The sequence below is a fragment of the Aethina tumida genome, chromosome 4 (genome assembly GCF_024364675.1).
Source record: "Aethina tumida isolate Nest 87 chromosome 4, icAetTumi1.1, whole genome shotgun sequence".
In the NCBI taxonomy this organism is placed as follows: domain Eukaryota; kingdom Metazoa; phylum Arthropoda; class Insecta; order Coleoptera; family Nitidulidae; genus Aethina; species Aethina tumida.
Genome location: NC_065438.1, coordinates 7,050,216 through 7,075,015, shown reverse-complemented (window position 1 = coordinate 7,075,015; position 24,800 = coordinate 7,050,216). Strand labels below are relative to the sequence as shown.

Below are 24,800 nucleotides of genomic sequence, written 5' to 3'. Positions count from 1 at the left end.
ATCGCTGCATAATTTGTATTTCACACCACCATTTTTGCAACACGCCATTGGAACTACTTTTTAGTTTTTTGGGACAACTTAGTTTTTAATAAAAATATTGATGGATTTTTTTTTGGAGGAAGATGTTTGCGTTTTTAAAACGTGAAATAATTATTTTTACATTAAAATTATCATACACATAATATAATATATATACATTTAAATGTGCACATTGTTGCTTCTTAAATTTAAATTTCTTTGGCAACGCCGCCGGCGTACAGCCATAACCTCAAAAACATGCAAGCATTAGAGCTTGAAAAACGAGGTGGATAGTTGCTGTAAACAAACAATAACATTCAAGATGCAAAACTCAAGCGGTGAACAGTTACAAATTCGCCTCATCACCAAGCAACAACAGTAAGTACACTCCACAATCAATAAACCGATCAATTAATTAAATCGCCTGTACAGTTTTGCAGTCCCTGATGTTCCACTATCTGTTCCTGCGACTGTCGACACGACAGCCCTAAACGATTTGGTCAACCAGTTGATCAAAGAAACAAATTCAGATTATTTGAAGCCCAAAGAATTTGACTTTCTTGTTTTTAATGAACTATTACGGGTACCATTAGTGGAACACTTACAGGAGAGGAATGTTTCATCTGAAACCACTGTTGACATTGAATATGTGGAAAGAACGCCCGCCCCAGAACCTCAGGACTCCATTTTACACGACGATTGGGTTTCCTCAGTCAAAACCTTAGACAAATGGATATTAACAGGTTGTTATGACTCTTCAGTAAACATATGGACGACACATGGAAAAATTGTGGCAAGCAACAAAGAACACAAGAATGTTGTCAAGTGTGTGTCTTGGTTAGACCAAAACGACCCTTCTAAAGGCTTTGTGAGTGTGTCACATGATTTGGTAGGGATCATTTGGTCCTGGGAACCGGGAACAGTTGATGTGGTGCCAAAGGTGGCACTAAGGGGACATGAAAGGGGAATAGACAGCGTCGGAGTTAGTCCGAATGCCGCCAAAATTGCGACGGGTGGTTGGGATACTAATTTAAAAATCTGGCAAGCTTCCCTTGAGGACGAGACTGGAGAACCTGCACACAAAAAATCCAAGGGTGGAAGGGACCTTCTTATAAGGACACCATTGAACACACTAAAAGGACATAAGGAAGCTATTTCTTCTATTAATTGGGTGGACAATTATGTTGTTTCTACTGCTTCAATGGACCACACAATCAAACTTTGGGATGTTGAGGTAAATACATCAATTTCTTTTTTTGAAATTTATTTATTATTAATTTTTTTTTCAGTTGTGTGGCATCAAAAACGAAATAATTGGTCAAAAAGCCTATTTAAGCGCCTCTTGGTCACCTCTAACAAACATGTTACTTGCAAGTTCAGCAGACAGACACATAAGACTTTATGACCCACGATCCACAGAAGGTTCTCTTTGCAAAACCACTTTTACATCTCACAGTTTGTGGGTCAGTAGTGTCGCCTGGTCCAAGTATGACGAACATTTATTTATGTCTGGTGGATATGATTCAGATGTTAAATTATGGGATACTAGAAGTCCTAAAGCACCTTTGTATAATTTACAAGGGCATGAAGGCCAGGTTTTATCTGTTGATTGGTCAAATAATAAATATTTGATTTCTGGAGGATGTGATAACAGTGTACACGTTTTTAAAAATAAACACATGCAATAAAAACATTATAAAGCTAGTTTTATTCATTTATTTAACTTGTTAATAGTACCATTTTAAATGTAAATAAGAAGATAAAAAATGTAATGTTAGTCTTATATTTGGGGACAAATTTAACAATAAAAAAATAAATCAACTGACACAATATTATATTTATTTGACACCATTATATTACTAATTATCGCCAGTTGGAAAAGGATGAACCCCTATAAAACACATTAATTTAATAAATTATTTACCTTTAAAACTTATGTACTTACCCAGAGAATGAACTGTTGCCCGAATTCGATGGCGTTTGTTGGGCCAAATTTCCAAATCCGACGGTGTTTTGATTCGCTAAATTGCCAAAAGTGGGACTTTGAGCGGCTGCAGAACCAAACGTCGACGGCCCTATAACGAAAGTTTCATTAAGACACGTTCAAAACTGTTCATTCATCCTCCAAATACCTGCGGCGGTTCCACCTCCGAACACCTTGGTCGGGCTGCCGAAGGTGGACGGACTGCCGAACGCAGGGGCGCCACCGAAACTGGGCGCACTCCCGAAGGCGGGCGACGCTCCGAAAGCCGGACTGCCCCCGAAAGCGGGAGCCGGCTTTGGAAACGCGGCCGGCGATCCGAAACCGGACGAGGCGCCTCCGCTGAATGGTCCGGCTGATTGCTGCTGCGTACTTCCACCGCCTCCAAACGCACTAGCTCCACTGCCGCTGAACGGGCCGCCCCCGGATGCCGCCTGGGTGCTGCCGAAAGTGCCTGCACCTGTGAGAATTTATTAGAAAAACATTTTACAATTGATTAATTTGATACTGACCACCAGAGAAGGCTCCGAAAGTTTGGGTGCCGGAGCCCCCGAAAATGGAGTTGGACGAACTGGCGCCGCCGAAAATAGAACTGGCAGTAGAAGCGGGACTGCCAAATATATTTCCGCTACTGCTGGAGACGGCGGTCCTACCAAATGGATTAGCGTTTTGCTGTTGACCAAATGAACTACCAAAAACGTTTCCGCCGGACTGTTGACCTCCACTAACATCCAAACTCCCGAATCCAAAGCTTCCACTTGTGGCGAACGATTGAGTGGCTGGTGCGCCGAACGCGTTACTCTGGGTACCACCAAAGACGTTGGTACTAGAGGTGGGCGTGCCGAAAATCGATCCTGATCCGAAAGGTTGGCTGCTCGTTGTCGGTGTTCCACCGAAAACGTTCGTGGTGGTCGTGGGAGTACCGCCGAAAACGTTTGTCGTAGTCGTGGGAGTACCGCCGAATATGCTCTGACTACCACCCCCGAAGGTAGAGCTCTGTCCAAAACTGGTTGCCGTGGTCGTGGGCGTACCAAAAACGCTACCGCTTCCAAAAACGGGAGTACCAAAACCGGACGTAGTTGTAGGCGTACCAAATGCCGTGGTTGTAGGCGTACCAAACGCCGAAGGTTGTTGCTGTCCGAAGGGCGACGCTGGCGCGGCGCTGCCGAATGAGGAAGTCGTCGAAACGGAGCCGAAGACGGACTGTGTGGTTGTGGTGGCGGCACTGCCAAATAATGAGGGGGCGGTGGTGGCTGGGGCACCGAATATGGAAGCAGATGTGGTGACTGCTGAACCGAAAATCGGTGCAGCTGTTGTGGCCGCGGTAGTACTACCAAATGCTGCTGGAGCTGCACTGCCAAACACGTTGGAGGTGGGAGCGCTTCCGCCGAACACACCGCCACTTGTGCTGGACACCGGAGTGCCGAATGGTGAGCTCGCGGTGGCCGCTGAGGTACTGCCAAACAGTGACACGGAAGTTGTGGCTGGCGCAGCCGAAGTACTGCCAAAAATCGAGGCGGTAGTCGTGGTTTTGGCACCGAACAAAGAACCGCCACCAAATGCAGGTTGGGCGGGTGCCGTAGTGGCACTAGTAGTAGGGGCAGATGTGGTAGCGGCTCCAAACGCTGGAGTGGATGCAAAAATTGAAGTTGAAGATGTTGCAGGTGAGCTGCCGAAGGCAGAGGGTGTAGTTGTAGTTGCTGAACTCGCTGTACCAAATATTGATGGTGTTGTGGTTGTAGCTGTTGAGCTAGCTGGACTGCTAACGGCAGATGCCGCTGTAGTACTGCCGAAAATATTGGCTGTTGAGGCGACAGACGTGGTGCTGGCAGCAGCCGAAAATAACCCTGTCGATGAAGCAGAACTGCCGAAAATCGACGGACCGGTACTAGTAACAGTGGTCGCAGGAGTTGTAACAGAAACTGTTGTACCGAAAACGGAGGATGTAGTACTGGGTGCAGATGAAGAAGGTGCTGGAGAAATTGTTAAACCAGATGTTGCAGTAGTTGTACTGCTGCTTGTAGTTTTTCCTAATAAACTAGATGTGGCACCAAATAACTGTGGCTCAGAACCAAACAGAGACGATGAAGTTGTAGTTACTGTAGGGCCTTTCTCGGAAACTGCGGGCGATTGAGCTGTAGTTGTCGGTTTGGTTGGTGTAGAGGCTCCAAATATAGAAGTGGAACCACCAGTAGTAAATCCAGAAAATATTGGCTTAGTTGTAGGAGTGCTTGTTGTCGGTGCACTTCCAAACAATGACCCAAGACTGATGGTAGTTGGTATAGTTGTTGAAACAGCACCACCAAACAAGGAAGTTGTAGTTGAAGCAGCAGGTGCTCCAAACAAAGGCTTAGAAGTGACAGCAGTAGTTGGCGTAGCCGGTTTTGAAGTTGTGGTGCTTGCGGGCGCAAATCCAGTAAATGAGAACTTTGAAGTTGCTGTACTTGTACTAACAGCAACAGTTGTTTTTGCTGCAGACTCAGAAGACGACACAGCAGGGGTATCAGTCTTAACCGCTGGAGCACCACCAAAAGAAAACTTGGCTGTTGACTGAGTTCCAAAACTAGGAGTTTCAAATGCCGGTTTAGAAAGCTCAGTATTACTCGTACTTGAGGCGGACACAATACTTCCAAATGAACTAGTACTGGCCAGTGATGTGGAACTGCCACTCTTCACGTTGTCTTCCGAACTGGGAACAACTGTAAAGGCGGACTTACCGATATTCGACGAACCAAACGAGAATGACGAGGTCGAGTTCGATTGCCCAGCATTATTTGAAAAAATTACCGATGTTTGGGAGGTTTTTACGTCCGTAGTTGAGGACGGAGTTTTTGGTTCTGCCGGTTTGGGTGCCGTGAAAATGCCTCCTCCACTCAGGGAGAAAGTTGTTTGGGTTGATGTTTTAGAAGCCACCGCAGCAAACGAAGACGCGTTAGTATTTAATGGCACATTTCCACCCCAAGTTGTAATACTTATGATAGGTTGTGCGACTGGTTTTGTCACAGTGACAGGTTTGGTTATGAGAGGCGCGGTTGCAATTGTAGTTTTTGGTTTAATGAAAGTGGCGTTTGAAGCTTGCACGAATGCTGAACCGGGCTGTGAAGTTTGGCCAGTCTTTGAAACTGGCAGAAAACCAACGTTTGGATTGTTAAATAGGAAACTCGTATCTTGACTGGTCGCAACCGGTGCTGGGGCATTTGAAGGTACTTTTGCTTGGAACAAATCTCTGCATGGAGTAGACTGCACAAAATTCAATTTTTTGGGTAGAGAGTTAACAACTGGGGACATCTGTGCCCCCAACAACGACAGTCTTCTACTGCTTATCGACAGCGGGGACTGCTGCATCAGAGAATTAGATAGTTCCGGTTTCAACACGGTTACGTGCGACACTTCCCTGTGTTTCAGTAATTGTCTGAGTTGTTGAGACTTTTTGCCTTTTAATTGTTTGGTCCTGGCGTTAATTTTTTCGTAGTGAAGCATGTCGAGTTTCTTTGGATCTAGTGATAGATTTTTTAAATCATTTTCAATATCCAGATTTTCTATGGCGACTAGTAACGAAGGAGTTGTCGCAGTACGATATTTCATCTTCATTCTGGCCGAGATATCCTTCATTATGTAACTCTGAAATTGAAATAAATTAAACACAACTCAACCTCAACATGTTGAGTACATTACCTGTTTCTGCATGATGGCATTTTGTCTCACCATCGCCTGGAAAATGGCTTCCATAGTCGGCATCTGTTTCCTGTGGCAATTCTTGGCGAAATCCTGGAACTGATCCCACTGCTCATCCAAAGCTTTACTCGCTTGACTAAGCTGCGAATCTAGGTAACAAATATGCTTCTTTATATCAGTCAAAACCTTTTCAGACGCCGAATCCAGGGGTTGAGCCCTCAGCAGCACGTTCATCGTTTTGTCTTTGGAAACATTAAACCTAGACAAGGCTTCTTCATACCAAGCCCAAGACTGGATGAGGTTTTGTTTCAAGTAATGCGCATCGGCATTTTGACTGGACACATTGTCGCTGACCTCCGCACAGAAATCCGTTAGGGATTCAATTTTGCGCAACGTATCATTTTTCTCAGCGTCCGTGCCCAAATTCGTGTTGACTTTTCGTCCAGCCTCCAAAACCATCTGCAACTCCGACTCCAAACGCATGCATTCCTCCCGTATCTCCCTTGACAATTGGGCCTCCATCTCGGCTTTGGATTCCGCGTCCAAAACGGGATCGATTTCCGGTTTAGATTCCGACGTAGCTACCTTTGGAACGTCGTCAGTTGTTTTTTGGGGAACTCCCGGAGTCAAAATTGTAACACTTGCTGTGGGGGCAGCACTTGGCGCCGGTCCGGTTGTGGGAGTTTGAAGTGCCGATAGAATAGAGGAGTATTTTTGGGCGGCTGGCGCCGATGATGTTGTAGAAATGTCAGTTTTTTGTACCGTTGCGGTGGGTTGCTGCAGTTTAACCGGCGTTATCGTGGCTTGACCTCCGAATAGAGTGGTCGATTGGCCAAATTGAGTTGGCTTCGGTTGAGTTTCCTCTGGTTTTTTAGCTGTGAAATCCACCGGCTTTACTACGTTGAATCCGCCAAACATAGAAGGCTTTGATGTAGTGGTTTCTTGTGTCGTCTTGTTAATTGGCGTAGTTGTTTGGACACCTGATGTAGTAGGTGGCGCAAAAATGCTAGTTGCAGCCTGGGGAGTTCCGAAAATACCACCAGATGTAGCAGGTGACATACCAAAACTAATCGTTGGTTTTGCAGGCTCAGATTTGGGTACATTTAACACTTGGGGTTGAGCTGCCGGTTTAACGAACTGCGACAGTCCCGAAACGTCTTGTACAGCATCTGGGGGCGTACAAATACTAGGTATACCGGCTTTTAAATTAACCACATTAAACAAACAAAGGACTCCATTATGGGACAAAATTAAAAGAACAGGAGCAGGAGGAATTGTCCCTTCACACCAAGGTAAAGGTTTGGTGGAACTAACATCTAGGGCTAAACCTAGAGGAAGAGTTTCCTGACTATCGGCGCTGAGCGGGAGCTCCGCCCTCGCAGTATCACTCAAATACAATTGGGTCCATGTTTCTCCTGTGCTAGAGAGAACTCCCAATTCAGTACTATTTGCAGAAGCTGCCATAAGAAGATTCCTGTAAAAAACATGATTAAACACTTTAAATATACCGTTTTATCTGTACTTTACCATGGTGCTTGAAAATTCAAGTAAAATTGTGTGCTTCTCCTATTCCCATTGCTGTAACATATGTCCTCATAATTTGTGTAACTTGGCTCCCCAGTTTTTGGAGCATCCACAACAATAACATTAATTTGTGGCTCCTCAGCAAGATTGCTAAATATCCCAATAAACTGATAATTTGAAACCCATTGCAAAGATATCAATGAATTAACACCCTGTAATGGTGGAGCATTTATAACTTTAACAGCTTTCAAATCTGGTTTGTATTGCGTGATTTTCCCGTCTTTTGAACCAACTGCTATTTGTTTGCCTTTGGGACTCCAACAAAAACAGCAGGCTCCTGCTGCTGCTGGCAGTTCATTTGGTTTTACACTATTTCCTGATAGCTCGAGAACACTTAATGAACCATCACTCTTGCAGGCAGTGAAGACTTGAGGCAATGAAGGGTTCCAGTTTAAGTCAGTTACTTTAACAGCATTGTTAGATAAATTGAACTGAGTAAGTGGTTGTATATTTTGCTTAAGAAATGATAGAACATCATAAAACAACACAACAGGCACATTATTACTTTCAATAACAACAGCTAGAATTGTACTGTCACAATTTACAGACACATGCTTTGGTATTGATGGTAAATTTATTGTTCGTCTAGGATAATCTGCAATATCTTTGTCCTTGGGGGTATAATTTTCTGTGCACTGAAGTTGAATAACTATAAGAAAACACAAATAAATACTTTGTTCGAGTGCTTTAGTCAAGTTTCTTACTTTGTAAGGTTGGAGTGTTCGTTCCAACAAATAACAAACCATATCGGCTGGCGCAGCTGATTAAATTATGGGGCTGTTTGTATGGGTCAAGTGATTCATTGTCGAATACTTTTAAACGACAACGCAATTTGAATTGGAGGTCCTAAAACCGGTTAATATTAACACAATTATAATATAAAAATAAGAGGAAAAAACCTACTTCAACATCGACGGGATTTGGACAAGCTTTAAACATGTTTGCGGCTGTTAAATCAACATATTAAAAAGAACATTAACAATCAATTTTTATCACAACAATTTTTAACCTAAAAATTAAAGTTTCGGAGCAAGCGCAACAACAACACTGCGTAAAGCAAAGGGAACCATTTCGCGCACTTTTTTATGATGGTGGTATAATTTGATTAAGGAATTTATGCAACCTAGATTACACTTAGACGTTGTATTATTTTACTTAACTACAAATTATTACACTTATTGAATAATTTAAAATCCACTCTGTTAATGTTATTGTCAACATTGCTCTATTCAATATGTATAAGAAAAATAAAACTAGTAAGGTATTTCCAAAATGATTTATTACTTATAAAATTATTTATAATTAAAAACAAGTCTTTTTAATAATGGTTACAAGTCTATTTTAAGAGAATACAATTCTTGAAGGACGAATACGAACCGCCGGCCGTTTTGAAAGCAAACAGCCCGGTTAGAACAACAAACAGATACAATGGGACAAGTGATGCTGCATAAAATTGGTACCGGTTAAGTAAAGTGAGTCCTGAACATATTACATGACTGACTACTACTAAACCCACTTGAATTTTATTGTTGTTATCCCATGCATTAAAGTAAATGACGCCCCAAAACGTGTGCAGAAGTATGAAGCATAGACAGGTGGCTGCACTTGAGATGAAGAATGTTTCTGAGCCAGTTTTCAATCCCATTGTTCCAGGTCCAATAGCGTCAGCAACCACATTAATCAGGGAGAATGCTCCACTGATTAATCCAAAACCCATTCCACTGACGTACGCTAAAATGTGTTTGTTTTCTATTAATTTCACACTATCATCTGTAATCTTCTTCAATCCGTTTTCGGCCTTCCTCAAGATCCTGTAGATGATATATCTGAATGCTTCTTGGAACAAAACTGAGCAAATCACACCAAACACTAAATCTTTCCTCAGGGGCTTGACGATAAACCACCAGGCGGACGACAACAACAGGGATAGGAGCCAAAAAAAGGCAGCAGCTATCAAAATAATTATCCTAACGGGGTCGTGAGCAATTGTCAATACGAACATCGCGAACGGCGGCCCGAAGGCCAGAAACGTACAACCGAAAAACTCCGCCACCGTCATTTTATTGTCTTCATTTGTACGGGGACTAAATCGTATAAAAATCCATTGCAATTTTTCGTGTGACTAATGCCCACACAACAAATACTGCCAATGTTGCCACAAGACTGGGAATAAACGTCACATTTATTTAATCAATTACAAGCACAAAATTAATTTTGTTAATTATTTAAATGGTTTCCTGATATCTTAGGGCAATAACGACTGAAATTACTATTTCAACAGTGCATAAATGATGTTTTTAAATATTGTTTTGATTTGTTACATTGGCGATACAAAAGGGGGTGGTGACAGCTGTCACTCCTGAAAAGGTTAAGTTTAGTAAACAAATAGCAGTGTGGCCACAAGACATAAATAAAATAATGTTAATTATTCCTTTATTACATGTTTAAAAAACCTCAGATTAACCCAGTATCCATTATTTGATATTTTATAACACATACAATACAGATTTTTATCTTAAGATGCAACATGGGCAAAGTTCATGTGAACATTTTAGTTTGTTGTGTTGGTTGATGGGCGGTGACAGGTGACAGCTTGTATGGTTATGTTGTTAAACCCACTAATCCTTTTAAAGTACAATGGTAATTATTTAATTAGTTAATGAACCCGCATTGTTTACATTATGTTTGTTTTGTAGTCTGGCAACGTGAACATTTGTGACGTAACCGACGAGGTCAAACAAGCATTAAAAGAATTCAGATTCCGTAAAGCGAAAGACACCGCCGCCTTAGTCCGTAAGTGAAGCAAATTACTTCCGGTTCGTTCAATAACCCCGTTAAAATTGTAGTAAAAGTGGACCGCGAGAAGCAACACATCATAATCGACGAGAAACTGGAAGACATCTCCATAGAAGAACTACAAGAAAGTTTGCCAGGCCACCAACCCCGTTACGTGGTGCTCTCTTACAAACAAGAACATTCGGACGGTCGCATTTCGTACCCGCTGTGCTTTATCTATTTCACGCCGCGTGACAGCCATGCCGAGCTGCAAATGATGTATGCGGGGTCCAAAAACGCTCTACAAACTGAAGCCGAATTGACCAGATCCTTTGAGATTAGGGAACTGGAAGATCTCACTGAAGAGTGGTTGTTGCAGAAGCTGGGTAACAATTGATGCTGGAATTTAAATCTCATTAGAATAATTTATGCATTCCAAGTATTTATTTGTCCAATTTTTTGTAAATGCTGTTTTTTTGCTTTTCTTTTTCTAAAATGTAAATTATGTTCCTGAAATAAGTACAATGTATGCTTCAAAAATTGCCATCCGTAATTATTAAGGATAGTTGTAAGTTTTAAAAAACGAGTATAGATGATAAAGTACCTTGAATCAGTTGGTTTATAAATTGTTAACTGTTGTTGTTATATTTTATATATTTATTCAATATATATTTTGAGATATGTACATTGTTTAATGATATAAATACGAATGAAACTCCAAAGTTCTGCCAAATGATTTTGTAATTTTATATATGTTTGTACTTTTATAGTAAAACAGAGCACAATTTTTAAAAAACTTTATTTACATAATTAAATACATCATTAGAACAAGACTTGTGTCTTTTATTTATTTATTGGAAGTGTTCCTCACAACAACTTACACAAAACGTGTATGAAACAAAAAAAATAATAACTTAGGACATCTTATTACGTGGTGAAAGGATTTCAGTCCCCAATATTATGCATGAATATCGCTTCCTCCAACCATGATTGCATAATACCAAGAACCAAAATCCCTTTCTATTTTTGTTTTTTTTTTTCATAACTACACACTTTTTTGATCTTCAAGCCATCACCGGAGGCAGGAGGCATTAGTTGGAAATTAATGAGTAAATCATTCTGGAACAGATACATTTTTATTAGGGGATTTTGGTCCTTAGCGCTAAAAAAAAACATGTGGTTTGAATTAACTCGAGAATATTCACGTCACCTGAAATGTGCTGCAACAAAACTTCAATGGATCAATATTAGATTAATCAAACCACATATTTTGTATCAAAATGTATGTTAGTGAAGTTATAATACTGTCAGGACCATACTAGTGCAACTAATTTGCCTGATTTTAGTCTAAATAACATATGATATTATTGTTAAAAAAATATAAAACAATGGTTTATGTAAATTATTTTATATACAAAAAAAAAATAAAATAATCAGCAAAGATATTCTGCTGATATTTTCTAATATATTCATCAATCATAATATATCAATAATAGTTATAATATATTAAATATCAAGAGAATTTTGACTATAGTTTGTTAACATTTATATTGAATACATATTTCTATACTTATGAAAAACCAAAATGTATTAAGTACAAAAACGTTAACTACTTAAAACTAGTTAATTAATGGTCATGAGAAGCTTCAAATCTACCTTTTTTAAAAAGAATATTAAGTCTTATCAAACGCACAATAACAATAATTATCTATAAAAATAAATAAGATATACAATCTTGTGTAAACACTTGAGAACAGTTTAAATTTTTTAACTCCCAAAATAAGCATAATTAATTAATTACAGTATCACATAGATTAAAATTCATCCTTATTGAAAGCATTAGTCTCAAATATATTATTTAGAAATCCTAATGAAAAAAATGTTGAGTCTTACATATTTAAAATTCTGCTGATCATGTGTGGTCATTCTCTAAAACTATTACATACCCATATAGATAGTAAAAGAATGATAAAAGATAGAAGGCCAGTTTGATCCATCCCTCTCTTTGGCATCTGGTTAATACATCTGCATTCATAATACTGGTCGGATCATAGATACCGGTGCCAGACATCACTGGTCTTGTCCTGTATCTGTAGATGTGGTACACAATCAATGGGATGTTGATGAGCAGGGAGAGCCATTCTCCCGCCACGGCGAACAGAATGTTGAATATTAAATGCAGCAAATATTCCGGCAGGACCAGCTGAAAAAAGTTTCGAGTTAATTGGGGCGGCGGAATAAATTTAGTTTCTTACCGGGTTTAGGCTGTTACATTGTTCTATCGGGTTTTTATAGTCGGTTTTTAGTTCGTCGAACGCGATCACGTGGAACAGTGAGAAGAAAATAAGAAAGGCGTCCACGACCAATGCAATGATGTAGGATAATGCGGAAAAATTGAACGCCATGTTTACAAAGTTATTCGAGATGACACTTTAATGAATATAGACGTTTAGGTTATGTGCTAGGTGTACTTTGTACGCGCAACCGATGGCGACACTATCGCCGCTACAAAAAAAATACAAAAACTTTCATTACTGAAATACTATATATAAAAAGTATAATAATAATTTAATATAAATGTAGAGGCGTTCAACTTACTTTTAATACAAATTTTATTTTTGTGTATAATATAATAATAACTATAAAATTTAATTTAATTTTACAACATACATACAATATAGGAATATTAAATTTATTTAATTAATTTAAGTATTCCAAATTCCCAGGTGTACCCAGGTAAGAAGTTAAATATATAAAATACAGGTTCAACTCAGTAAATTTGTTTTAAACCTACATTTTGAGAATAGATCGAAGTATTTATTTTTATTGAAATCATAAAATTATATGGTATTCATTACAGTTTTCTATTTGCGCCTTGCGTTAGAAAATTTTACAGTTATCAGCACTGTAAAGCAGTTTGCTACGTTTAGACGTCTGGACCTAACCTCATTTACAAGAATGGCGTTGTAATTTGACAATTGTTTACAAGTATCCAAAACAAATTACGATTATTTCAATAAATCCATTCCTAAAGTAGCGAAATCCAAAACGATGGATTTGTCGAGCATATTGCCGGCCCCCGTGCAACCAGTGTGGGACCGTGACGATGACCGTAGGGCGAAACTGGCATCCCAAAAACCATCAACAGCATTAGTTAGTGCACAAAGCATAGCCCCGCCGTACGGGCAGCGACGAGGATGGGTGCCCCGCAACGTTACAGACTACGGAGACGGGGGCGCGTTCCCTGAAATCCACGTCGCACAATACCCCCTCGAGATGGGTAAAAAGAACAGCAAGGACAGCACTTCAAATGCCCTAGCTGTGCAACTAGGCCCCGATGGAAAAGTCAAGTACGACGCCATAGCCCGACAGGGACATTCCAAAGACAAAATCGTGTATTCCAAGCTCTCAGACTTGTTACCAGTTGAAGTGGTTGATGAAAATGACCCAAGTCTCGAAAAGCCCCCACAGGAAGAAGTGGACGACATAACGGAGCGCACACGTCAAGCCCTAATGAAAATAACAAACAGCAAAATAGCTGCTGCCATGCCTGTGAGGCACGCCGAGAGACAAGGACCAGCAGAATTCATCAGATACACACCGTCACAGCAAGGTGCTGCCTTCAACTCAGGCGCCAAGCAAAGGGTGATCAGACTGGTGGAAGCACAGGTCGATCCCATGGAGCCGCCCAGGTTTAAAATCAACAAAAAGATACCTCGCGGACCGCCTTCTCCGCCCGCCCCAGTCCTGCATAGTCCCACCAGAAGGGTCACAGTTAAAGAGCAAAAAGAGTGGAAGATCCCACCTTGCATATCTAATTGGAAGAACGCTAAGGGTTACACTGTTCCGCTAGACAAAAGATTAGCGGCTGACGGGCGAGGTTTGCAACAGCAACACATCAACGAGAACTTCGCCAAGTTGGCCGAAGCGTTGTACATTGCTGACAGGAAAGCCAGGGAAGCCGTAGAAACTAGAGCCCAGTTGGAGAAGAAACTAGCACAAAAAGAGAAGGAGCAGAAGGAGGAGCACTTGAGGCAGCTGGCTCAGAAGGCGAGGGACGAGCGTGCTGGCATCAAGGTTGCCAACCCGAATCCCAGAGGCTACGACGAGGAGGAACAGGAGCGTGACATGCTGAGGCAAGACAGACACAAGGAAAGAGCCAGGGAAAGGAACTTGGCTCGCGCCGCCCCCGACAAGAGGTCCAAACTGCAACGCGAACGTGAGAGGGACATTTCCGAAAAGATTGCTCTGGGAATGCCCGCTCGTGGTGTTTCCTCCAACGAAACGCAGTTCGATCAAAGACTGTTTGGCCAGGCTCAGGGCTTGGGGCACGGTTATGGGGACGATGAGGCGTACAACGTGTACGACAAGCCTTGGAGGGAAGGCGGGTCGATGGCCAATCACTTGTATCGTCCTAGCAAGAATATAGATAAGGAAGTTTATGGTGGAGAAGATCTTGAAAAGATCGTGAAGACCAGTAGGTTCGTGCCGGATAAGGAGTTCAGCGGGACGGACCGCACAGCTGGAAGATCTGGACCAGTGCAGTTCGAGAAGGAGGAGGATCCTTTTGGTCTGGATCAGTTCTTGAGTCAGGCCAAAAGGGCAAGGGAGCCAGAGAAGAGAGACGACAGCAGGGATAAGAGGAAGAGGAGAGATTAATTGAATACATGTTTTAAAATCGTAATTTTGGATATATTTGTATTTTACATGTTTAAATAATTAATGTATCTAATGGAATACATTTAAGTAAATTAAATTCATTTAAATAATAACTTTTATTATTTTATTTATAAACGTAAATTACTATAGTACTAATTAAAAAGTATTTTTTAATTTAGTCTTAATTTTGTATTGTGGGTTAATTAAAGTCAGACTTACATCCTTTTAAAGTCCAGCATCGACCAATCCAATGGTGCAATTCATAAAGGGGGTTATAGATTTCTGTAATTTACACAAGAATAGCGTATAGTTGGCGCTAATGCGTAAAGATTTTAAAATTGAATAATTCAAACACAAATTTAATGGTTAATTCGGCATTTCTCTATATATCGTAACTTTTGAGTTTCAAATCTATTTTCAATCACAATATGATCGATCACTTTTTAAAGAACACTATCCCAGGGGAATATGGATAGGGGAATATTTTGGATCTAACCTTAAAATTCTAAAACGTCATTTTATCGCGGGAATTGTTCTCTGTGTTTTGTGATAAATGTAAAATTGTTGACATATAATATTGTGCCATTCAACAAACAAAATGTCTCGAGTAAGTATTATCATTCTTAATACGTGCAGATTTAACAATAGTATTTACAGGACATCAGATCTTTTTTCAATGCCATGTCTAAAAAGACAGGTACAAAGCAAGAAGTTAAAAAGCCTCCTCCAAAAATCGTCGATTCAGACGAAGAAATAATTGAGGACACCCCTAAAAAACAAAAGAAAACTAAAAAGGCTAACATAATTAACTCTGATTCAGAGGAAGAGTCCAATAAGCCATCTAAATCAAAACCAAAGAAAGAATCCCCTAAATTAAAACAAGTTAATGTCTCAGACATTTTTAAAAATGAAACAATAAAGCAGAGCAAAGTTGAACCAATTCCTAAAAAGGAGAAAGAAACAAAAGAAAAGGCTTCTAAGAAAAGGAAAAAATCTCCAACTGAATTAGGTGTGCATGAGGATGAAGACTTTGAAAAAACTTTGATGGAATTGGATGATGATATTTTAATAGAAAACGCCGATATTTTGGATCAGAGCATCCAAGAAACTATAGCAAAGGAAAGCAAACAAGGAAGCTCTAAAGAAAACTCACCAAACAAAAAGGAAGCAACAAATGAAAAGAGAGTCACAAAAGCAAATAAATCTCCAGTTAAAAAGGAAACTGAAAAAAGAAAATTATTAAAAGATGGTAAGTAGAAAGAATAAAATATTCTTTACAGTTAAATAATGTACATTGTTATTGTAGAGGAAGTTGAGACTCCAAAGAAAAAAAGGAAGCTGAATGAATCACTCAATTCATCTTATTCCACAATGAGTCCACAAGAAGCCCATGAAAATAGGAGGATGATGTATAATAAATACTTAAACCGAGGTGATCCCAAGAATCATGGAAACAAAACTTACCCAGAGGTATTTTTCTTACAAATATTAAAAATAATATATATTAAATATAATATATATAATATTAATAATAAATTACAAACATAGAACATTTTCTTATAAGTAAATGGGTTAATTTACGTAGAAAACTTCCGTGGTTCATGTGTAGAATGTGTATTTAAATTTAGGGAACTCCAACTTGTTTAAAAGACTTAACATTCTTGCGCACTGGAGTCTTGGATTCTTTACTGGGGGATGAGTTTCAAGAACTGGTCACAAAACACGGTGGAAGAGTCGTCCACGCAGTCTCTAGTAATCACTAGATATATTCTAACACTTTTAACTTAATAATTTTATTGTCATTTTAGAAAAAGTTAATTATGTGGTTGTGGGTGACGAACCTGGTCCGGCGAAACTGGCCAAGGCTGAGTCCTATGGCATTCCCAACATCAATGAGGATGAGTTTTTGGACATGATCCTGACTAAATCCGGAAAATCTGCCCACTATGTCAAACAAAATTCGGAAAGTGATTCCGCAATTGGTACCAGCCAATCTGAGGAGTTCATGGAGTTTGATGAAGTCATCAGCAGCCCTAAAAAGCCAGCAAACTCCCCGAAAAAAGACTTTAAAGAAGTCAGCAGCCCTAAAAAACAACCAGCTCCATCAACTTCTCCGAAAAAGTCGCCAGTTGCAACAACAACAACAAAAACAATAACAACAACAACAACAACAACTAAACAGAAGTCTGAACAACCAGACGAAAACCTTCCGTGGACGGAAAAGTATCGTCCCAAGGATTTGAAGCAAGTTATCGGCCAACAATCAACCGACAGCGTCTTAAGCAAACTGTATAACTGGTTGAAGAACTGGCACAGCAACAGACAATTGAAAACGACGGGAAAAGTGCAAGGCGCCTCGGCGAGTAAATGCGCCTTGCTGAGCGGACCACCTGGCGTCGGAAAAACCACCATGTCCAGCTTAGTGGCCAAGTCTTTGGGCTTCGACGTCGTCGAGTTCAACGCCTCCGACACCAGAAGCCAGAGGTTGCTCAAGGAGGAGGTGTCCGAGTTGGTCAAGTGTAAAACTCTTGCCGGATTTATGGAAGGTAACAAACTAAACCTGTTGAAATAAATTATAAACCTATTGTTATTAATATATTAGGTCAGAAGCAAACCAACATGAAACGCGTCCTGCTAATGGACGAGGTGGACGGAATGGCCGGCAACGAGGATCGCGGTGGTATTCAGGGACTGATCCAAATAATAAAGGACAGCAGCGTCCCCATTATTTGCATGTGTAACGACCGGTACAACCAGAAAATCAAATCGTTGGCCACGTACTGCTTTGATTTACGCGTAACTCCGCCAAAGCCCGAGCAAATCAAGGGCTATTTAAAGAGCATTTGCTTCAGAGAAGGCCTGAACGTTTCCTATGAAACAATCGGGAACATTGTGAGGAACACTGACGGCGATTTGAGGCAGGCCTTGAATTATCTGTCACTGTGGAGCGTTCAGAACAACGAGATTACTGGAGCGGTGGCCAAAGGAGAGGACAGACTGATCAAAGATACGGTTTTGGGGCCTTGGGAGGTTGTGCAAAGGGTGTTCAAACAGGAAAAAGGTACATCAATTGCCGAAAGGTCCCGACTATTCTTCTACGATTACAGCATCAATCCCTTGTTTGTCCAGGAAAATTATTTGAATGTCGTTCCTTTCCATCAACTAAAAGGGAAAATAAGGTAACAACCCATTCCATAACTTGCTATTCAATTAATTAAATAAACAATTAATTTACAGTGAAAACAAAGAGACTCTATTGAGAGTGTCAGCAGCAAGTGACGCAATAAGTTATGGAGCATTAGTAGAACAGAAAATCAGGTCCACAAACAACTGGTCACTTCTGGATTCTCAGGCCATGTATTCGTCGGTACTTCCCGGTTATTACATGCACGGCACTATGAGACAACCCCAGTTCCCGGGATGGCTTGGCAAGAATTCGAAGAGGACGAAACTTAGTCGAATGGTGACGGAAATTCACATTCATTCAAAACCAAAGTACAACAAACACGATAAATTCTTTGCCAGTTTTAACTTATTTTATTGGTTTTAGAACTTCTTGCAGTAAAATGGCGATACTAATGGATTACGTAAATCCGTTAAGGGAAAGAATTATGTCTTTCTTAGACAAGGAACACATTCAAGATGCTGTAGACTTTTTACAATTGTATCATTTAAGCAAAGAAGATTATGATAATATGATGGAAATTATGTGCTTGAGTACAACTCGTTATCCACAAATATCCGCAAAGGTAATTTATGAAATTGTGTTGTTATTACATATATGTTAATTCTTTTTATAGACAAAAGGGGCATTTACGCGCCTATATAAAAAAACCAATCCCATTGTAACAAGAAAATTGAAGAAAATTAAAGATGATAATGAAGAGGGTGAAGAAGATGAAGAGGATGAAGAATCTGATGATGATGATATTACTAAAAATGCTGCTATAAAGGTAAAAATATTAATAATTTGTTATTAAAGATAAGTTGAATATTTGGCTGCAGGTTGTAAAGAAAGATGAGGCTTCTGCATCTACATCAAAAGGTAAAGGCAAAGGAAAGGCCAAAGAAGGAGCAAAAACAGGAACTAAAACAACTACTGGAGGTAGAGGAAAAAAGAAGTGATTTACTTTATATGCACATGTATTGTATTTTGTTTACGCTTTTTCATTTTTCATTATATGTGTTTTATGTTATTAATAAACTTTATTTTACTTTAAATTGGGGTTTTATTTATTTCAATGTAAGTGTCGTACTAAATTAAAAAATTAAGCTACAAATGGAAGAAAATATTTAAACAAATAATATGATGGAGGAATAATATATTCAGACATATAATAAATAATACATTACTTACTTTAATTTTTATTTTTTTTGACAATATAAACATTTATATGATTAACACTAATAATTAATTATTGTAAATTATAAAATGCTGAAGCAGTAAACAAAAATTCACATTTCATCCCAGTTTTCTTCAGCCAAATTGAACTCCCTAATTCCTGGAATATTCAGAGGAACATTGTGCTTTCCTTTCCCGGATTCGGCGTCGAGAATTGGTTGAACTTCAATCTTTGATTGGCAATTAAACATGTGCTCACGCAAAGATTCTTTCGTTGGAAAACGGTGCAACGCATTATATGGGCACACACTGAAGTCGGGATAGTTTACCATACAACGCAATATATGTCTTTTCAGTGAACTTTCGGGTAGTACGTGATTTTTGTTAAACGGACATTTAACAAGTGGTTTAGACATTTTGTAAGGATTTGGGATATACAAACACAACTTGTTACATCACTTGCAAAAAATACAACACCGGTTATTAGAGAAAAACATTACCTGACTCGAACCGGTCACCATATATTGTATAATATGTATAGGCCACCCACAATACATCTATGTCACCAATAAAGTCAAACATACCACGAATGCATAAAAGCGGGAAATTTTATATTAATATTGATTATGTACAGAAAAGTCGAAAATACAACAATTTTATACTTAAATATGAGTTTATAATAAATATATTATATTTTAAAAAATATATATTATGCATTAGATATCATATAACTTAATAAATATAAAGTACATACTCAAAAACTAAAACCTTTAGGGTCCTTAAGTTAATTCCTATATTCTTCCCGGGATAAGAGTGACAAAAACAATGTGATCAAAATCCATATTATAGAAAAATAGAATTCTAGACCCAAAGCTCATGAAAGCTTTAACCTTTAGACTCAAAGATAGAGATAATTTATTTTCTGCTTCGACCGACAGATGTCACTGCATAATTTGCTCCATAGAGTGAGCAATTGATAGATTGCTTTGTCCTTCGCTCAGGTTACAATATACAATTATATACAGTAGTGGCCATAATTATAGCAACTTATTAAAATATACTTAATTTATGAGCGGTACCACTTAAATTGGATACCATTACCTATAATGACTATTGTGTTTTCTTTCATTATTGACTACTGGGTAACTAGACAATCTAATTTTATAGTTGAAAAATGTGCGTAATTTCATTTTTCATTAAATAAAATTTTCAAAAAATAAAATTACTCTCTGTGAATTTAAATTCTAGCGACCTTTTGCTTATTATAATCATTGGTCGAGAATATGCCATGGAGATGGTCAAAATTATAAATCAAAAATGATATTCAAAATTATTATGGTTAAAATATTTAAGTTGCTATAATAATGACCACTACTGTATATATACAATATAAGCGCTGTTGTAATTCAATTAAAATTTTGAGAATTCATAAATATAGGATTATATTTAAAAATTAAAAATTTGACTAAGTAGTGTATTCAATTAAATTGAAAGGAATAAAAAAATAAAGAATGTATAAAAAATTGATTGGATATGATTTACCAATATTATAAAACTTCAATTTACTATAAAATTGTATATGTTAATTGGTAAAAATAAATTACACTAAAATATATTCAATATATTATATTCTTTAAATAAAATAATTAATAAATTTGTATATACAATACTAAAAGAATAAAAAATTAAAGAATGTATAAAAAAATTTATTGCATATGATTAAACAATATTATAAAACCTCAATTTACTATAAAATTTTATATGTTAACTGGTAGAAATAAATTACAATAAAATATATACAATATATTTTATTCTTTTAATAAAATAATTAATGAATTTGTATATACAATATTAGAATGTAATTCTATGAAATCATTTTTTTAACTGAATTATTTTATTATTATCATAGTTACAATAAAATATGGTTAAAATATAAATTAAATTATACATTTAAAATAAACATCTTTGTACCAAAACAGATGGTTTGATAGTAAGCTTCGTGTAGCATCATCAGTCATTTAAAAAAAAAACTGTCAGCGTGTTCCGCATTTCAGCGCACAAAACCATTCTTATTTGTGTACCGTTCTGCACTTAAACTTTAATGGAAGGGCTTTTCGAAAAACTGACTGTTGCACGTGTGTGGGTTTTTTGCGGGAGTACTCAAACGATGATCGTGATGACTTGCGTGAAATCGTTGAAAAGATTTTTCAGAATATACGATTTTTTAAAGATCATGAGCGTAAACACTGCGGGAATTTGTGTCATAAGTGAAATATTGATGATGATCAATGCTCTTAATCAATTCTTTCAAAAATATAGTTTCTATTTTCATCCAATTAGACAGTTAATAAATATTTTTTTATAAGTGTTCTCGAGTATTACTATTAATAATTTTTATATCTCTAAACTTCTGTATAAGGGATGTTTAAAAAATTCCCACGAAAATCAACCCTTACCCGAAACACTTACTGCTCAATAAACAGACCACCTTTTTCTCACGTGCCCCTCGACTTTTTCAAGAAAAAAATATTCAAATTTCATTCCCGTCGTGTGTGCGAGAACAAAGCGCCATTTTATTTTACCAAAAACCTCCCCTATCCGGATAAAAATACCATTAAAAACGTAGGAAACGTGTGCTGAGCACGGGCAACTTTTAACCGAGGGGACGCAAAAAACCGGGGTGCGTTCGACTGGGGTGTCGATTTTTAGCTACAAGGGGAGAGGTTTTACTGAATAAAAAAAGCGAATGGGAACGCGTGTCGAGTTCGCAACACGATCTTTTTATTGGCTGTGTTTTTTTTGGGCTTTTTTACAAGAGTGGTACAGGTGAAAACGGGTGTTTTAACACTTGATCATCAACCTGCAATTGTTTCTTGTCGACGGTTGGATGTGCGACAGAAATTAGGGGAGGAAATTGGCGGTTTCCTCGAAATCTAACGGACTATTTAGTTGTTATGGCGCTCAAAGACGCATCTTCTTTGACTGGTAGAAAATAAGTCATGTAGGATCTATTGAATGGAACATAATACCACTGTAGTAGCCCCTAATAGTGGTTGGGCACCTGAATTCAGCTCGTCCAACGGTCAGTACGGTTGTAAAAAAGGAACAATGTGTTAGTTGAAAAATTGCCAAATCAGTTTTAGCTTTTATTGATACAAACCAATTTTATTGAATCAATGGATAATTCTTAGAATCAATCAAATGATTTTTGCTAATATCTTGTTAAATAAAGATGCCTTTTACATTATATTTATTAGATAATCAGCAATAATAGTTCTAGTCAGATTGAATAAGAAAATAACAGTTATAAAAAATACTAAAATTCTTAATCAAATGGAAGTTTTGTTGTTGAATGACGTTGTGTGAATTGAAAAATTGTCAAATAAGTTATAAATTTTATTGACATAAACTAATTCTATTGAATTAATTGATATTTCTTACAATCAATCAGTTTATTTATGCCAATATCTCGTTAATTAAAGATGACTTTTATATTATATTTATTAGACAATCAAAATTAATATTTTTATTCAGATTGAATAAGAAAATAACATTCATAAAAGAAATACTAAAATGAAGAACATAATATAATATAACATTCAACATTATCAATCAAATTGAAGTTTCGTTGTTGGATGATATTGTGTGAGTTGAAAAATTATCAAATCAGTTATAAATTTTATCGACACAAAATAATTTTATTGAATTAATTGAAATTTCTTACAATCAATCAACTTATTTATGCCAATATCTTGTTAATTAAAGATGCCTTTCATATTATATTTATAAGTCAATCAAAAATAATATTTTTAGTCAGATGGAATAAGAAAATAACATTCATAAAAGAAATACTAAAATGAAGAACATAATATAATATAACATTCAACATTCTCAATCAAATTGAAGTTTTGTTGTTGGATGATATTGTGTGAGTTGAAAAATTGTCAAATAAGTTATAAATTTTATCGACACAAAATAATTTTATTGAATTAATTGATATTTCTTACAATCAATCAACTTATTTATGCCAATATCTTGTTAATTAAAGATGCCTTTCATATTATATTTATAAGACAATCAAAAATAATATTTTTAGTCAGATGGAATAAGAAAATAACATTCATAAAAGAAATACTAAAATGAAGAACATAATATAATATAACATTCAACATTCTCAATCAAATTGAAGTTTTGTTGTTGGATGATATTGTGTGAGTTGAAAAATTGTCAAATAAGTTATAAATTTTAACGACACAAAATAATTTTATTGAATTAATTGAAATTTCTTACAATCAATCAACTTATTTATGCCAATATCTTGTTAATTAAAGATGCCTTTCATATTATATTTATAAGACAATCAAAAATAATATTTTTATTCAGATTGAATAAGAAAATAACATTCATAAAAGAAATATTAAAATGAAGAACATAATATAATATAACATTTAACTTTCTCAATAAAATTGAAGTTTTGTTGTTAGATGATATTGTGTGAGTTGAAAAATTGTCAAATAAGTTATAAATTTTAACGACACAAAATAATTTTATTGAATTAATTGATATTTCTTACAATTAATCAACTTATTTATGCCAATATCTTGTTAATTAAAGATGCCTTTCATATTATATTTATAAGACAATCAAAAATAATATTTTTATTCAGATTGAATAAGAAAATAACATTCATAAAAGAAATATTAAAATGAAGAACATAATATAATATAACATTTAACTTTCTCAATCAAATTGAAGTTTTGTTGTGTGAGTTTAAAAATTCTCAAATAAATTATAAATTATATTGACACAAACTAATTTTATTGAATTAATTGACCATTTTTACAATTAAACATTTAATTTTTTGTTATATCTTGTTCATTAAATAAGTCTTTTATATTTTATTTATTAGATAATCAGAAATAATATTTTTATTCAAATTGCACAAGAAAATACCAACGGAGAACACAATATAACACACATTCTCATTCAAATCGAATCCTCGTTGTTGGTCCACGTTTTGTCAGTTTTTATCTCCCCCGTACGCACATTTCCGGAACGCACAAACAAAAAACCCCGTCGAATAGATGCGTGCCGTAAGCGTGCTGCGATTTTTTGCCCCTCACGCAAAAACTCTCTGGGGGAGCGAAAAAATCCGTCCCCCTAATTTACATAATAGAAAAACTGCACAGGGGTCGAACTCTGGTGGGGATCGCCGTGCCGCAATCCGTCAATTTTTTAAGGCGGTCGCCGATTAGTACATAATTATTCCACTGGTTTTTTTTATTATTATTACTAGTGGGGTCGTTTTTTTGCTACCTGTTAAAAAAACCGCAGGGGGATTTTTTTACAACCTGTCTTCCGTTTTTTATTTTGTGTATGTAAATATTGGGGTGGTTTTTTAACAGGTATTACTATACTTTATATATATATTTTTTTGTATATTATTACGTACACAAAATAAGTTTTATTGGACAGGTACTGAAGCTCAATCAATAAATGAAGCAGAAAATATTTTTCTATTTAGCTATAACATGTTTCTACCTGATTTAAACATAGGAAGCTTCCTCTAGCGGTGAAAAGCGTTGGAATTCAATACGTTATTTTCGACAAAAGTAAAAAATAGTTGTTGTACAAACTGGAAGCTCCGATAATCCCTTGGTGGCAAGAGGTACTTAGAATTATGTGAATGAATAGAGGTTGACCACTGAAGTAGTCGATGCACATTTTTTGGCTGGGCCACAGAAAAAAGTAAGAACCGTTCTTTAA

General features: G+C 37.0%; 7 protein-coding genes across 7 annotated transcripts; 4 read left to right on the top strand and 3 right to left on the bottom strand.

The window, feature by feature from the left end:
• Window positions 1-238: 238 nt before the first annotated feature.
• On the top strand, window positions 239-1,711 carry LOC109601312 (ribosome biogenesis protein WDR12 homolog). Its single transcript, XM_020017543.2, has 3 exons — window positions 239-396; window positions 451-1,252; window positions 1,308-1,711. Exons 1-3 carry the CDS (start codon window positions 341-343, stop codon window positions 1,704-1,706), a joined length of 1,257 nt encoding a protein of 418 aa, XP_019873102.1. The 5' UTR covers window positions 239-340; the 3' UTR covers window positions 1,707-1,711.
• On the bottom strand, window positions 1,708-8,298 carry LOC109601306 (nuclear pore complex protein Nup214). Its single transcript, XM_049965884.1, has 8 exons — window positions 8,162-8,298; window positions 7,963-8,104; window positions 7,202-7,907; window positions 5,675-7,148; window positions 2,512-5,620; window positions 2,151-2,459; window positions 1,964-2,093; window positions 1,708-1,909 (listed from the first exon to the last, which is right to left on the bottom strand). The coding sequence occupies exons 1-8, from the start codon at window positions 8,195-8,197 to the stop codon at window positions 1,882-1,884; spliced, it is 5,934 nt and encodes a 1,977-aa protein (XP_049821841.1). The 5' UTR covers window positions 8,198-8,298; the 3' UTR covers window positions 1,708-1,881.
• Window positions 8,299-8,520: 222 nt separating this feature from the next.
• On the bottom strand, window positions 8,521-9,575 carry LOC109601322 (gamma-secretase subunit Aph-1). Its single transcript, XM_020017553.2, has one exon. The coding sequence runs from the start codon at window positions 9,315-9,317 to the stop codon at window positions 8,595-8,597; it is 723 nt and encodes a 240-aa protein (XP_019873112.2). The 5' UTR covers window positions 9,318-9,575; the 3' UTR covers window positions 8,521-8,594.
• Window positions 9,576-9,678: 103 nt separating this feature from the next.
• LOC109601324 (glia maturation factor beta) lies at window positions 9,679-10,866 on the top strand. Its single transcript, XM_020017557.2, has 3 exons — window positions 9,679-9,898; window positions 9,955-10,051; window positions 10,105-10,866. Exons 1-3 carry the CDS (start codon window positions 9,896-9,898, stop codon window positions 10,428-10,430), a joined length of 426 nt encoding a protein of 141 aa, XP_019873116.1. The 5' UTR covers window positions 9,679-9,895; the 3' UTR covers window positions 10,431-10,866.
• LOC109601323 (protein cornichon) lies at window positions 10,816-12,499 on the bottom strand. The gene is made up of 3 exons (XM_020017556.2): window positions 12,289-12,499; window positions 11,980-12,236; window positions 10,816-11,152 (listed from the first exon to the last, which is right to left on the bottom strand). The coding sequence occupies exons 1-3, from the start codon at window positions 12,436-12,438 to the stop codon at window positions 11,125-11,127; spliced, it is 435 nt and encodes a 144-aa protein (XP_019873115.1). The 5' UTR covers window positions 12,439-12,499; the 3' UTR covers window positions 10,816-11,124.
• Window positions 12,500-12,955: 456 nt separating this feature from the next.
• LOC109601311 (puff-specific protein Bx42) lies at window positions 12,956-14,805 on the top strand. The gene has a single exon (XM_020017542.2). The coding sequence runs from the start codon at window positions 13,085-13,087 to the stop codon at window positions 14,690-14,692; it is 1,608 nt and encodes a 535-aa protein (XP_019873101.2). The 5' UTR covers window positions 12,956-13,084; the 3' UTR covers window positions 14,693-14,805.
• A 352-nt stretch (window positions 14,806-15,157) lies between these two features.
• LOC109601305 (replication factor C subunit 1) lies at window positions 15,158-18,913 on the top strand. The gene is made up of 10 exons (XM_049966505.1): window positions 15,158-15,299; window positions 15,350-15,941; window positions 15,999-16,162; window positions 16,321-16,444; window positions 16,501-17,238; window positions 17,295-17,871; window positions 17,930-18,187; window positions 18,243-18,441; window positions 18,493-18,645; window positions 18,698-18,913. The coding sequence occupies exons 1-10, from the start codon at window positions 15,291-15,293 to the stop codon at window positions 18,815-18,817; spliced, it is 2,934 nt and encodes a 977-aa protein (XP_049822462.1). The 5' UTR covers window positions 15,158-15,290; the 3' UTR covers window positions 18,818-18,913.
• Window positions 18,914-24,800: the final 5,887 nt, after the last annotated feature.

Excerpts from the sequence above, each read along its gene's own strand:
- LOC109601322 (XM_020017553.2), bottom strand. The coding sequence starts at position 9,317 with ATGACGGTGGCGGAGTTTTTCGGTTGTACGTTTCTGGCCTTCGGGCCG.
- LOC109601323 (XM_020017556.2), bottom strand. The coding sequence starts at position 12,438 with ATGGCGTTCAATTTTTCCGCATTATCCTACATCATTGCATTGGTCGTG. Across the intron at positions 12,237-12,288 it reads AATGTAACAGCCTAAACCCG|CTGGTCCTGCCGGAATATTT; the intron begins GTAAGAAACTAA and ends AACTTTTTTCAG. Across the intron at positions 11,153-11,979 it reads TTCTTTTACTATCTATATGG|AATGATTTACTCATTAATTT; the intron begins GTATGTAATAGT and ends TATCTGTTCCAG.
- LOC109601306 (XM_049965884.1), bottom strand. The coding sequence starts at position 8,197 with ATGTTTAAAGCTTGTCCAAATCCCGTCGATGTTGAA. Across the intron at positions 7,908-7,962 it reads GAACACTCCAACCTTACAAA|TTATTCAACTTCAGTGCACA; the intron begins GTAAGAAACTTG and ends GTTTTCTTATAG. Across the intron at positions 5,621-5,674 it reads ATGCCATCATGCAGAAACAG|AGTTACATAATGAAGGATAT; the intron begins GTAATGTACTCA and ends TTTCAATTTCAG.
- LOC109601312 (XM_020017543.2), top strand. The coding sequence starts at position 341 with ATGCAAAACTCAAGCGGTGAACAGTTACAAATTCGCCTCATCACCAAG. Across the intron at positions 397-450 it reads CTCATCACCAAGCAACAACA|TTTTGCAGTCCCTGATGTTC; the intron begins GTAAGTACACTC and ends TCGCCTGTACAG. Across the intron at positions 1,253-1,307 it reads TCAAACTTTGGGATGTTGAG|TTGTGTGGCATCAAAAACGA; the intron begins GTAAATACATCA and ends TTTTTTTTTCAG.
- LOC109601311 (XM_020017542.2), top strand. The coding sequence starts at position 13,085 with ATGGATTTGTCGAGCATATTGCCGGCCCCCGTGCAACCAGTGTGGGAC.
- LOC109601324 (XM_020017557.2), top strand. Across the intron at positions 10,052-10,104 it reads AGACACCGCCGCCTTAGTCC|TAAAAGTGGACCGCGAGAAG; the intron begins GTAAGTGAAGCA and ends TTAAAATTGTAG.
- LOC109601305 (XM_049966505.1), top strand. Across the intron at positions 17,239-17,294 it reads TCTTGCCGGATTTATGGAAG|GTCAGAAGCAAACCAACATG; the intron begins GTAACAAACTAA and ends TTAATATATTAG. Across the intron at positions 18,646-18,697 it reads CTAAAAATGCTGCTATAAAG|GTTGTAAAGAAAGATGAGGC; the intron begins GTAAAAATATTA and ends ATTTGGCTGCAG.